The 12,859-nt window shown below is 33.8% G+C and overlaps 2 protein-coding genes across 2 annotated transcripts; one reads left to right on the top strand and one right to left on the bottom strand.

The window, feature by feature from the left end:
• Positions 1-1,644: 1,644 nt before the first annotated feature.
• Positions 1,645-3,633, top strand: LOC127787349 (uncharacterized). Its single transcript, XM_052315344.1, has 2 exons — positions 1,645-1,928; positions 3,258-3,633. The coding sequence occupies exons 1-2, from the start codon at positions 1,724-1,726 to the stop codon at positions 3,485-3,487; spliced, it is 435 nt and encodes a 144-aa protein (XP_052171304.1). The 5' UTR covers positions 1,645-1,723; the 3' UTR covers positions 3,488-3,633.
• A 749-nt stretch (positions 3,634-4,382) lies between these two features.
• Positions 4,383-5,250, bottom strand: LOC127787348 (thylakoid lumenal 19 kDa protein, chloroplastic). The gene has a single exon (XM_052315342.1). The coding sequence runs from the start codon at positions 5,189-5,191 to the stop codon at positions 4,487-4,489; it is 705 nt and encodes a 234-aa protein (XP_052171302.1). The 5' UTR covers positions 5,192-5,250; the 3' UTR covers positions 4,383-4,486.
• Between the last annotated feature and the right edge of the window lie 7,609 nt (positions 5,251-12,859).

Raw genomic sequence — 12,859 nt, forward strand, 5'->3', positions numbered from 1 at the left:
ACTTATTGGATCATAATACCCACATCACATGTAGGAGCATTAGTTCCTCCTACTGAAGCTCTGGATCTAGGTTGGGAGTAGCATTCGAAATACAGGCTTATCCTAAGACCCAAAAACAAACTTCCAATTCTTAACCTATCTCCCTATTCAAACTAAAAAGAGCAGATAGAAAGAAGTCATCATACTCGTCTCATCCTCACTTGCAAAAGATCGATCTTTGTTGCTTGTCTTAAGTGTTTGCTTTATCTATTTTGGGCTATGGATTTAGGGGTGACTCTTGTTAGTTTTTGTTTCGTTACTTGGTTTTGTTGCCATTGATTGGTTTTGCGTAATTTTTAATTGTCTGTCTCCTTTGTTGTTAGGTATAGTTCATTGGGTTAGTGATTTGAGTTTAATCGTGTAAAATTAAGTCTTCATTTCACTTCAAACAATTACTCATTAATTTAGCATTATATTTATCTACGTAGCTTATTAAAATGAATAAGATAAAATTGTATCAAGATAAGGTTAGAATGATTTTCAGACTAAGATATAGAATAATCAATATAAGAATGGGAAGCATTCCAAGATTTTTATTAAACAATTTGTTAAATTTTTTGAAATGTATTAAAAAATATATGCATCATTTTTTTTATATGTAAAGTCCAATATATGCCTGTATATATGAAAGGGGAAGAGAAAAGTATATCTGAAAAATGCTAAATAAGAAATCAAGTGACTTCTTTTTCAAGGGTCGACAGATAAATTTAATAAATATATTAGAAATGATAAAAATATAAAATATTTTCTATATCTTATTTTTTCCGATCTATATCCTAATTAACAAATATTATTCTAACAAATTATTGTTATCCATGACTAAGGCTACCTTTGAATTTTTTGTTATATTTATTTTTAACTTGTAATTTTTATTTTCAAAAATGAAAAAACAGTATTTGGTTGACTCTTTCTATTTTTGAAAATTAATCTTTATTTGAATTTTTTCACAAAATTTTTAGAAATAATTGTTACAATTCCTTGTAAAATACCAAATATTTTTGCAGGCCATGCTCTATTTTTAAATCAGATTTTTATCATTGTCATCTACTTCCATGTTTACTATTTTTATAATCCTTTTCTTTTTTGTTAATTATAAAAAAACTGAAATTTACTCTACTTTTCAATTTTAAAATAAATGTTGAGTTCTCAATAACACCTTCATAATTTTATTTAATTTTGATTATGGATCTCTACTCTATCTTGTCACGTTAAAATATAATTGGTAGAAAAAAAAAAAGAGTTTTAATGGCACTTATTTGGTGTTATTTTTAATGAAAATGACACAAAACAATTCATTTAAAAAAAATGACATTTAGAGTAGTATTTAGAGTATGGATAGGTTTTAGTTATCTTTTGGCATTTTTAATTTTAATGGCAATGAAAATATAGATATATGGTACTTTCAAGAAATTACATTAAGGCTGAACAAGGTGATAAAAAATTATTTAAAATTAAAAATTCAAATAAAATTCATTTTGTATAAATAATCTAACTTTATTAGGAAAAAGAAAATGTTTAATCCTAGTTTGTAATGTGGCTTGTCAAGTTGCCACCTGTCTTTTCAAGTATCCTCCTATCCCTCACCTGTCTTCTAGTGGATTTTTTATTTCACAAAACAAACCCTAATTGCCAGCAAGACCAGCAACCCCAAAAGACGCATCTCAGCTTCAAATCTCAACCCAAAATGGCTTTGTCTTGCAATAGTGCTGCTCAAAACCCTCTTTCTCAGCCACCAAATTCCATGAAGATCAAGCTGGCTTCAGACATCAGCCAGAACACGCCACATACAGTTCAATTCCCTGCCCAGAAAAGATGCTTGAGATGCAACACTAGCTACCAAGACAAGGATAACTCCCCAATTGCTTGTTCTTTCCATGGCCACACAACTGGTACTATGTCCTCCTTTTCTGACATGTTTGGTTTCTTCATTTTTGTTTCCCCTTTTTTGGCTGAATGTTGGCCTCTTTTTCTTTCTAGGGGACATTATGCAGAAAACCCATGTGGAAAATTTGTCATTAACTTGCAGTGAAAATGGGAAAAGGACAGTGCAACTTTAGATCTGTCATTCTTACCCATTGGGTCTGATTCAGATATGATTTTTTTTTTTTTATATATGTTCTCATGAAAATTGGATGGTTCTGGATGCTTATTTTATTGTTTGGGAACTTCAATTAATTCTGGGAAATGCCATCCACCTCATAAATGATATTAAGAATCTTAATAAAGTTATTACAAGGCAAGAAAATAATTTTGAGAAGCTTTTGTCATCCTAGGTCACAGTCCCAATATCTTTTCATAAATATTGGATGCACCCATTATCAATCTAAATTTAGGTGCAATAGGGTTCCCGAGCTAGCTCTTAAGTAAATTTTGTCCTGCATATCTGACTGAAAACTCAATTGGAATATGAATGCAAATTATATTTACATAAAACTTCTCAGGGCTGAATCTACAATTTAAGGCAGAGAGATAATGCCCAAACTGACCACTATAAGGTACCAGTCTCAGCAATTCATCCTCCACTTCTGTATGTTTGTTGCAATCAACTCTTATCTCCATTTATATCCAAACTATTGCTCCATTATTATCAAGTTAGATTTATAATAGTTCAAAGAATGAATTCATGGTAGTGAACTTCTGGGTGAGACTTCTTTTTTCAGTAGATTTTCTTCTTGTTTGGTGCTGAATGAGGAAGGAATCAGCTCAACTGATTATCTATAGGCAAACTCTTTGAATCAGTTGCAGGTCCATAATCCTTAAAATTCAATGAGAATTAGGAAAGAACTCCTCACCTGTGTGGATACCATTCTTGGCTAAATCTGGTAGTCGTCTGGCTCTCAACTTGGTACTTCAGTAGGATGATGCTATATTAACTTCATAATAATGATGGCGATCTAATTTTCCAATGTGCATTGTTGGTAATATATCCTGCTCTGTGATTACTTCTTGTTTTTTGTTTTTCTTTGGCCAGAAGAGTGTACAGAAGACTATTTGGAACAGAGCTTAAGGAAGATGTTATGTTTCAGTTGAATTTCTGAAATAGACTGATTGCAAGTGTTTCTAAGATAATGGATAAAATCATTAGAGAACTACAACTCCTCTGTTTACTTGATTGTAAGGGTTCTGATTACAATTAGGATATGCTGCTTAAGTACGAAAAGATCTAATCAGCAAGAGTCTCGCGACACTCATGGAAAATAGGCATTTAATGTTTGTAGGAGAGAAGGGCTTGTTCGCACTGGCGCCTCCTCATCAGGGGATTGATGGAGAGTGGAGTGATCAATCAGGAGTAATCGTCTACAAATGGAATGATAAGAGCAATAGACCGAACACGGGAAGATCAAACTGGAAAAAGAGATGGAGCTGTTGTCAAGAGTACAATGAAAACGCTCCACCTTGCCGGCGAGGATGGCATGTCTCATACGACGATGGCTTCACCATGCACTAGGCTAATTAGCCCCATGGCTGATCATTTGTATTGCCAGGTATCATTCATTCAGCAGCACCCAGATAAGAGTAAGCTCCCTGTAATGTCTCTACCAAGAACAGAGTTGTAAAATTGATTTCTTGAATCCATTGTAGAATTTTGGTACCCATCATGCATCATTGCTTCTATGGTTAATCAGTTACGGAGAACACCATTTGGCCCTTGGAAAATCAATCTGCTGGATCTTCTTCACCTTATTTATCTACTTCTTGAAATGAGCTCAACGTTTACTTTTCTTTTCACTTCTTTAACACTTGGGAAATTTGTTTAAACTCCATACATAAGATTTTTCACTTGCAGGTTCACTTTAAGTTCTTCATGAACATGAACCTTGTAAGGGGGCTGGAAACTTTTATACCCAGAAACTGTTGTCTTTTGACAACATTAGTATTTGTGCCACAGCTTTTGCCCCTTTTTGTTTTTGTTCAATGGAGAGTGAAAAGCTCCAATTCTGCTGTACATTTCTATTCACAATCGATCCCAAACCCAAATAAAGGAGGCGGCTTACGCAACAAAAAAAAAACTTGTTGGATCAAACAACATGAGAGACTTAAAGCAACAAGAAAAACTATAGATTAGTTCATTACACACACTAGTAATAAGAGGTCATAGTGGCCTCTTTGGGACTGATGTTTAAACCTTTACGGGGCGAGTATACGTACAGGTTTTTGTGTTATGCTCGGTTTATGGTTAATGCTCGTACGGCTGATGGGTTTACCATACACTTGAGTCACACTTTAAGACACAAATTTTGGATCTCTAATTGATAAAAACAGCAACAAATCCGTCACAATATTGACTGAATTTGCAGCATATATACCGCAGATCACCACAACTATTAGTAAAAGATTGGAAATGGCTCAGAGAATGAATCGTATCGTTTAAAATACCAAATATTCCATTTTCTCTTGCTCTACAGACAACATCATGATTCATATATGTATACACACACACCCCCCACTAAAACGATCCAACTGTTTTGAAGGATTCGTGAAGGTGCCTCAAGGTTTCTTGATCTCTATTCCACTCCGGCGCCGGCGCATTGACGAAATGAGCGTAGAGCTTGTTGTTGGAGCAAGTTACAGAAATCAAACTATGAGCACCAACGCCATCAATCTCGTACACATAATAAACTTGCCCATTCTCGTCCTTCTTCTCTTCCGATCTCACGTCATCTGCGCTCGCAATCAGATCTTGAAGATCCACGTCCGACAAGGCCAGATTGTTCAAAACGGCGTCTTTCGGGGCCAATTGGCGAAACCCAGAGAGGAAGGTCAAGTATTCTTTTTCGGATTTCTTCTTCGGGTTGTAGAATTCGCTGTCGGTGCCGTTGGTTCCCTTCTCGACCTTGGAGACGAGCCGCTCCTTCCAGCCGTCGGGGACATCGTAGACGTACTCGGCGGAGTCTTTCTTGCTGGAGTTGCCGCCGTAGCCACCGTAGTTAGCAGCGCTGGCGGCGGTGCCGTAGTATATGTGGTAGTCAGCTAGGGAAGGGGTGGCCGTGGTTAGGATTGCGGCGGCCGCTGCGGCGGCAGTGAGGGTGGCGGTGAGGTTGGTTGAGGGTGGCCTGGTGAGTGGGATAGTGACGTGGTGGTGGGGTCTGGGGGGCGACGGCGGTTTCTGGGCGGCGGAGAGGGCGGCGGAGGGGGAGAGAGTGGCGGCCATTAATTTGAGATGGTGAAGGGAGTAATGGGTGTGCGGTGTTGGTTATGTCTCGCCTCTTTCTCTGCAAAGAAGATTTTAGATTTCTCCTTATCCAAATAAGGAACCAATACATTAACGCCATGTCATCTCTCTCTCATTTTAATTTTTATTTAAAATTTATGAAATTAAAATCTTATTAATATAGTTAATTTTTTAAATAATATTTATTAACAAAATCCCATAACTCAAAAAATAATAATTATTTATATGATATAATAATATAATTATGTCCAACTCATAAATCATAATGTGTCAACTTTATCATTAACTTAACTTTATTTTAAGTAGACCCATTTCATTTTTCCTTATTTTCTACATATGATTTGATTTGATACCAATAAAATAATAATTTGATTCCCTTAATTTATAAAGGCCTCCCTCCCTCCCTTACTATACAAAACTTCTTTATTGACAAATAATTAATTAAATTATTTTGCCATTATAGCACATGAATAGTAGGTAACAATAATATTAATGAATTTGATATCTCAAGTTTGAGTTCACAGCGCCTTAGTTATCTTTCTTTCTACTAATTAGGCTTCATTTACAAGTGAAGTTTAAGATTAAGTTCATTGATTTCTTCTTAAAAAAATTTACTTGTAAAAACTTTGTAGAGGATTTGGTACAACAACACTAAACTAAAAGAGGGTTATTATTATTGAATCAATTTTGGGCATATCAAAGAGTCAAAAACCACCCTTTTTAAAGTGTTGTTAGAAATCTAAAAAATAAATTGAGTTTTTTACTACTTATATTTTGTAACCAAATACTTTAATAAGATCTTCTACAAATTTTCGAAAACAAAACCTAAATAACTCATAACAAACAAGCCCTAAATCTAAAATAATATAATTTTCTTTATAAGAAAATGACAAATAAACCCTTTCACCCCAATTAATAATTTTTTCACCTAAGAACAAATTTTCCTTCGGATCAACTTTTTTTTTATTTAGTTATTAAAAATACTTGGCGTCAATGGCGTGTTAATAATATTGCTTAAAGGATAGAGAGAAAATGCTTTGAATCGAGTGCGATTTTGTTCACCCTCTTTGACGAGGGTGACCATAACCCCCGAGTGATTTAGGGGTTAAAATTAACACACCCTTGTGTTAATTTTAACCCCTAAATCACTCGGGGGTTATGGTCACCCTCGTCAAAGAGGGTGAACAAAATCGCACTCTTTTAAATTAATATTGGAGTACCACCAAGAACACTAAAGTAACTTATGCCATATTCTTAAAAAAAGCTTGAATAATCTTTAATAGAAGGGTACAAAAATAAAATATTTAAAGATGCGAGACAATTCTCTCACCAAAAATATCGCATTAAAAAAACATAATAATTCTTTACAAATTCACTAGATCATGTATGAATTCTAGGCTGCCCAATGCGAGACAAGATGAAAGAAATTTGTGTCCTGACAATTATTCAAAGTATTCCATGACCCAAATAATTTGCTCATTTTTTAAAATATTTAGGTTCTTCTATTTATATTTGTAAGCATTTTAATATTCTTAAGTAATTATTATTAAAATTAAAGCCAAGGCATTATTATAATTCTACACATCCGGCTAACCATCTCGGAAAAAGAACATCATTCATTCATTATTCAGCTTGTTATTAGTTTGATGCGAATTGATGAGATCAGGACAGAAAAGCAAAGCAATATCCAACCAGAAAGCATGAGATGAGTAAGTACATAGCAATCCAAATCCTTCTTATTATTCTGTAACTCATAAATTGAATCGTAAAAATGAATGAACAACAAATCAAGAACGCCTGACTCTTCCTTCAGCAATCCAAATCAAAACTCAAAACTCAAACTCACAACCAACTGTGTACAAGTATGAATGCGATCCGAATCCAGGAAAACAAGATCTAGTGCTTGGCGAGCGCCAGCAGCGAAAAGGCCACCGATGCCAAGAGGATCGCCGCGGAGATCGGAAATGAGTGCGAGGATCCAGAGTCCATCAACGGCGCCGGTGCCAGAGCCATCTCGAAGTCCTGCGCCGACGCTGTGCCTGCGGAGAAGGCCGCCACCGCCACGAAGGCCACCGCTACCACGAACACTACCGCCAAAGCATTCGCCGGAGATCTCAACTGTGCCGCCATCGCAACAGATCCACAAAGATAGATGATACTTTGGGAGGAATAATAGAGAGAAATGAGCTTCGATTCAAGCAACACTGGTAAGTGTCGATGCTTGTGATCTGAAGGAAGACGAAGGGGGAGGCGAGATATATATAGAGTGAGGAGGGGGGCGTGTGGACCCCACAGTGGACCAAGGACAGCTGGCCTGAACGTTAAAATTTGAACGGTCATGTGAAAGGAAGAAAGGAGAAGAGGCGTGTTACACGAGGCAGGACGGGAGCTCCGTGTTTCTTAGTTGGTGCAAGTGAAACGTTGGGGCTTTATTGGGGTTTAATCTCGTGGGAGCCTTACCCTTTCGCATCCATGTATTCTACACTCTATACCCATAACAGCAAAAAAGAAGCTTACCCTTTACCCACCCTGCACTCTTATGCTAAGGGTATGTGTATTTGTTCCTTCGGTAGGGTACTTTAAACAGCTGTCAAATCCTTAATATTTTACACACAAATTAAATATTTCTTTCATAAATTATTTTTCAGTAATACTATTTATACATTTAGGTTGACACCATATTAACACTCTATTAGTCAATTACCAATTCATCCCTTATTAAATCTTTCAAAGCAATGACGATTTAATCGGATGGAATTAATCTTAATAGATTTCGACCTTTGATCAAAGAAATATCAAATTCAACACCATTTATTGCCAGCGTAGATTTAAAAGTCAAATCATAAGCTGATTAGCCTTTACTTTGGAGGAAAGATGGACTTAACCCATTTGCTCAAGAAAGAAAATATGGTTATCTATTTTTCTAACCTAAACTTAACTAGCTCTATATAATTGGGGTCTTTCTTCTCCCTCAAACACACACATGGCACCTAAAACCCTAACCTCTCTATTTTATTGTGTCACAACTTCTTTGTTGCCCCTTAGTTTGACTGAAGCTTCATGCTTTTGCCATCTTAACTGATTCTTAGCTCTCTTTCTTTCGTTCCTTGCCTATGTTCAACAAACCCCCCCCCCCCCCCTCCCCATTTCTATGATATTACTTCTCCTTTGTGAACTCTACTATGTGCATGTAGAGGATTGGGATTTTCTTGAAGGGTCAATTTGGAAATCGAGTTGTTCAAAATTTGGTGGTCCTATTCTATGATGTTGCTTAAGTGGTGTGTTGAATATCATCTCTGAGCTTTGTGTATTCACTATTTGTGACCGCCATTAGTGGTCGAAAAGAGTTCTTCGATTTCTTTTGTATTTTTGAATTTCTGAGTTTGCTTAATCTTTGCATTAACTTGTTCCTTTGTAAGTTTTTTAGCTCACGATATTGGTAATTCATTTAAATAATAAATGTAGATATTTAAATGAATTACTAATATATTTCTCACTTGAATGATTTAATGAGTAGTGTATTAATAATTAATTAATAGAGTGTCAACACGAGTATCAATATAGATGTGTAAAAATCATTACTCATCATTTTCTATAAGCTCAACACTCTACTACCACAAGCATGATGTAATGCCCTCATTTATTAACTTTTTCTTATAAAATCATTCATAAATTTTTCATGATATAAATACGACAAATAAATCAAAGTTGAGCACGAAAATGTGGTAAAGATCAAACCTATTTAATGAATCCGCATAGAATTTAAAGCATCAATGAAATTCAGTTACATAATCTAAACTCAAGTTTCATAAATAAAGTTTTCTTCAACACTTGAAGAATAAAATTGTACGAATGAAAATTAAGTACGAGACTTAATTTTATTCAATTATATCATCTTTTTTTAAAGGAGTTTGGATCACCTTTTGGCACGTGGAATATGTCAAGTGATAAATCATCGAGTGACACCTCCCAAAACATTTATGCACGTGAATAAGAAAAATAAAAAATAAAAATAAAAAACATGATATGCATTATTATGAACTTAGGGTGCGTTTGATTACAAGGGGTGGAATTTGAGTGAAAAGAAAATGAATTCCAGGGAATTGAATTCTAGAGAAAATGAATTCCTGAAAATTAGAAATTTAAATTGTTTGATTGGTATAATTTTCTACCTAGAAAATGATGTTATTTTCCATTTTTTTGTGTTTGATTGGTAATATTTTTCATAGAATTGAATAATTTTCCTGATATTTCGTGTTTGATAGGCATTATTTTTCATGAAAAATGACACATTTTCTATAAAATTCAATGGTGAAAATGTATTAAAAAATATTAAATCTTGTACAGAAAAATTAAAATAATAACATATTTTAAATTAATTAAATTATTTTCTCAAAAAATGAAACTACAAAATTAATTTTTTTATTTTCTAAAGAAATAATTTATATATAATTTTTGACATATTTACTTTTTATATATTTATATTTGTTAATTATTAAATTTTTGACATATTCACTTTTATATATATATTTATATATTTATTTATTAAATAACCATCCTAAATTTAACTTATTTACTTTTTATATATATATTTATATTTATTATATAACCACCCCCAACCCAAAAACCCCTCGGCGTGCCAGCAGTCGCCCAACTCCATTTTCCAATTGCCAAGAAAATTCCATCTCCTCCCTTTGGAGAAAAATGGCATCACGTGAACAAAAGTTGGAAAATGAGTTCCCTGGAAAAAAATGCTATCAAACAATGCAAAAGTTGAAAAATGAGTGAAAAAATTATCTTTTCCTTGAAAAATTTAGGTTATCAAACGCGCCCTTACTTTAACTTACAACGCAATGATTATCAAATTTCGATTTAGGATATGAGCCCACACCTTTTGGTTTGGGGTAAAAACCATAAATTACCATCTTGTTAGTATTTTTTTGCCAAATACATCTCACTTATACATACATGTTTGATACTTAGGCTTTTGAGTAATAAGTCATAATTTAAAATAAATATGCATTCCATGTCTTAAATGCAATTTATGCAATTTAAATGGGTATAATTGAAATAATAAATAAAGTGTACATTATTAATGAGATTTCATAAAAAACAAAGGACAAAACATATAATTTTTAAAAAATACCACATCTAAGTGCAATAACCCAAAAAAATGGGGTAGAAGAGTCACCTTGGCAAAATTCAATCTTTTAAGAGTAATGACCGACTCCCTTTGTCTTCCAACAAAAAGGGGTAATATGAGTTTGCCTTTATGTTGTTTATGGGGTTTGGTATCGAGCTCACTCCAATTTGATATGGTTTGATATAATTTCAAATTCAAATTCAATTTCTTATATTATTAAAATTAACCTATTTTTTAAAAAAAATTCACAAATTATACATAGACCCTTATTTCATGAAATTTTAAATTATTTTCTCGAGATTTCATCCCAAGCCCAATAATTCACTTAGTTACCATCAGGCCCATTTTGGTTTAATTTTCATTAGTTTCTTGAAATTTAATTTAATATCTAAAATTTTCAATGTTATATCAAATACCCCTTAAAAGAAATTTTATCCTCAGAAATTTTCTAAGAGTACATCTCGGAAGTTGACTTTTTTTAAAAAAAAAAAAAAAACTAATTTTTATTTGAATATCCCAAAGATAACACATCATTCAATCATCTCATTGAAGGTGAGGGTAATTTGTCTTAATTTCATTCATGTGTTTCCACGTAGCTTTTTCCTCTAAGTGATTTTTTCACTACACCTTGACTAAGGAGATTACTTTGCCATACAAGACTTGATCCCTTCGATCTAAAATTTTCAATGATTGCTTGGGATACGTCAAATCCTCTTGTGTTTCTCTAGTTTATGTTGAAATTTTGTGCATTGCATCCGATTCATGCTTTTGAAGTTGTGATTTGTGAAACACGTCATGTATCTAAGATAATTGAACAGGCAAAATTAATCTATATGCCACTAGTCTAGCCCTATCAAATATTACACAAGTGTTGATGTATAGCATGTTTAACTTTCTTTTCTTCTTATCTCGAGTCACTAGTGAGGTCATGTTTAAATACATCTTGTTGTCCTTTTCAAATTTGAGATCCCATCTTTACTTGTCTAGAAAAGATTTTTGACAACTCCAAGAAGTCTAAATCCTCTGTTGAAACATTTATATTTTCTCAATAGTCAGTTATACTAATTCGAGAACTAACACCTTCGATTCTCCCACTTCAATCCAACACACAAGAGCTTGACACTTCTTATCGCATAATGTTACTAAGGGAGTCATTTTAATGCTACTCGGATAGTTGTTGGTATATGCAAACTCCATCAAAGGTAGATGATTTTTTCAATAGCTAGGGAAATATATGATGGAAAACTATTATATACCTTTTAAGGCTTGTATAGTATACCCAAACTCCTGATATGTTTGCGGGTGATAAGTTGTGCAAACTTTAGCTAAGTTCCCAAGTATGCTTAAAGGCTTCTCCAAAATCTTATGGCAAATTTTGAGTTTTTGTCAAGGATTGTACTCATCGGTAATCCATGGAGTCGAAGGATTTCTTTAACCTATTGTTCGGCTAACTTGTTCATAGATTTGCCAAACTTCATGACTAAGAAATGTGTTGATTTCGTTAATCCATCCATAACTATCCATTTCGCATCATTGTTGCTTGAGCTTTGAGGAAGACCCATCACAAAATCCATCATAACATGTTTTCATTTCCATGCTGAGATATCCAATAGTTATAGATTTTCTGTTAGTCTTTAATGTTCCATCTTGACTCTATAAAATGTGCCACACTTCCCATGTATTTGGCCACGCTCTTTTTCATTCTCAACCATTAATATATTTTCTTGAGGTCCTTATACATTTTAATAGGTCCGGGGTGCATCGTATATTTGGTCTGTTGTGCCTTGTCCAAAACTCTTTTACCTTAGATGTTATTTTTTTTGGCATGCATACTTGGTTATGGAATCTAAGTATCCATCCTAAAACTCAAATCAAGTCTTCTTACCTAATCATGTTTATTGCGCTATTAGCAATATCTTAGATCTTTACAAAACCCTGTCTAATTTGCTCCAATAGTTTTAGTTGAATCGTCATGCTCACGATATAGGCAATCATTCTATCAAGAGTCACTAGTACTATCAACAAACTAAAAGCCTTTACCAATTGCCACTCATAACTCATCAACATGACCACCAGAGCCTGCTTCTTCCTACTAAGTGTTTACCATCACGTTGGCCTAGAGACCATAAGGGAAAAAAAAAAGTTGGGATAAAAAGATCCACCTAATGAATATACATCGATCCAATAACGAACTTCACAACAGACAAAGCCCAAAAGCTGAAGATAAAACAAAATGGTCAAAAAAAGAGTTTTATGACAAAACATTCAAAGATATTTCAGTTGAAGGATCCTTGCAAGAATCTCAACAAACTCTTGCAAAAAAAGTGTGAGAGATCTTAAGCTCCTACGAAGCTTACGTGCAAAGCACAAAATGAAGCACTCGTTTAAGCAAAGTGAAGCATATAAATAAAATAAAAAAATACAGACTTTTATATGCATAAAAATAGAAATTATTAAAAAAATTAAATAAGAATGAGGAGTACAAATTTAAAAAAAAATATAAA

Source organism: Diospyros lotus, chromosome 12 (assembly GCF_014633365.1).
Source record: "Diospyros lotus cultivar Yz01 chromosome 12, ASM1463336v1, whole genome shotgun sequence".
In the NCBI taxonomy this organism is placed as follows: Eukaryota; Viridiplantae; Streptophyta; class Magnoliopsida; order Ericales; family Ebenaceae; genus Diospyros; species Diospyros lotus.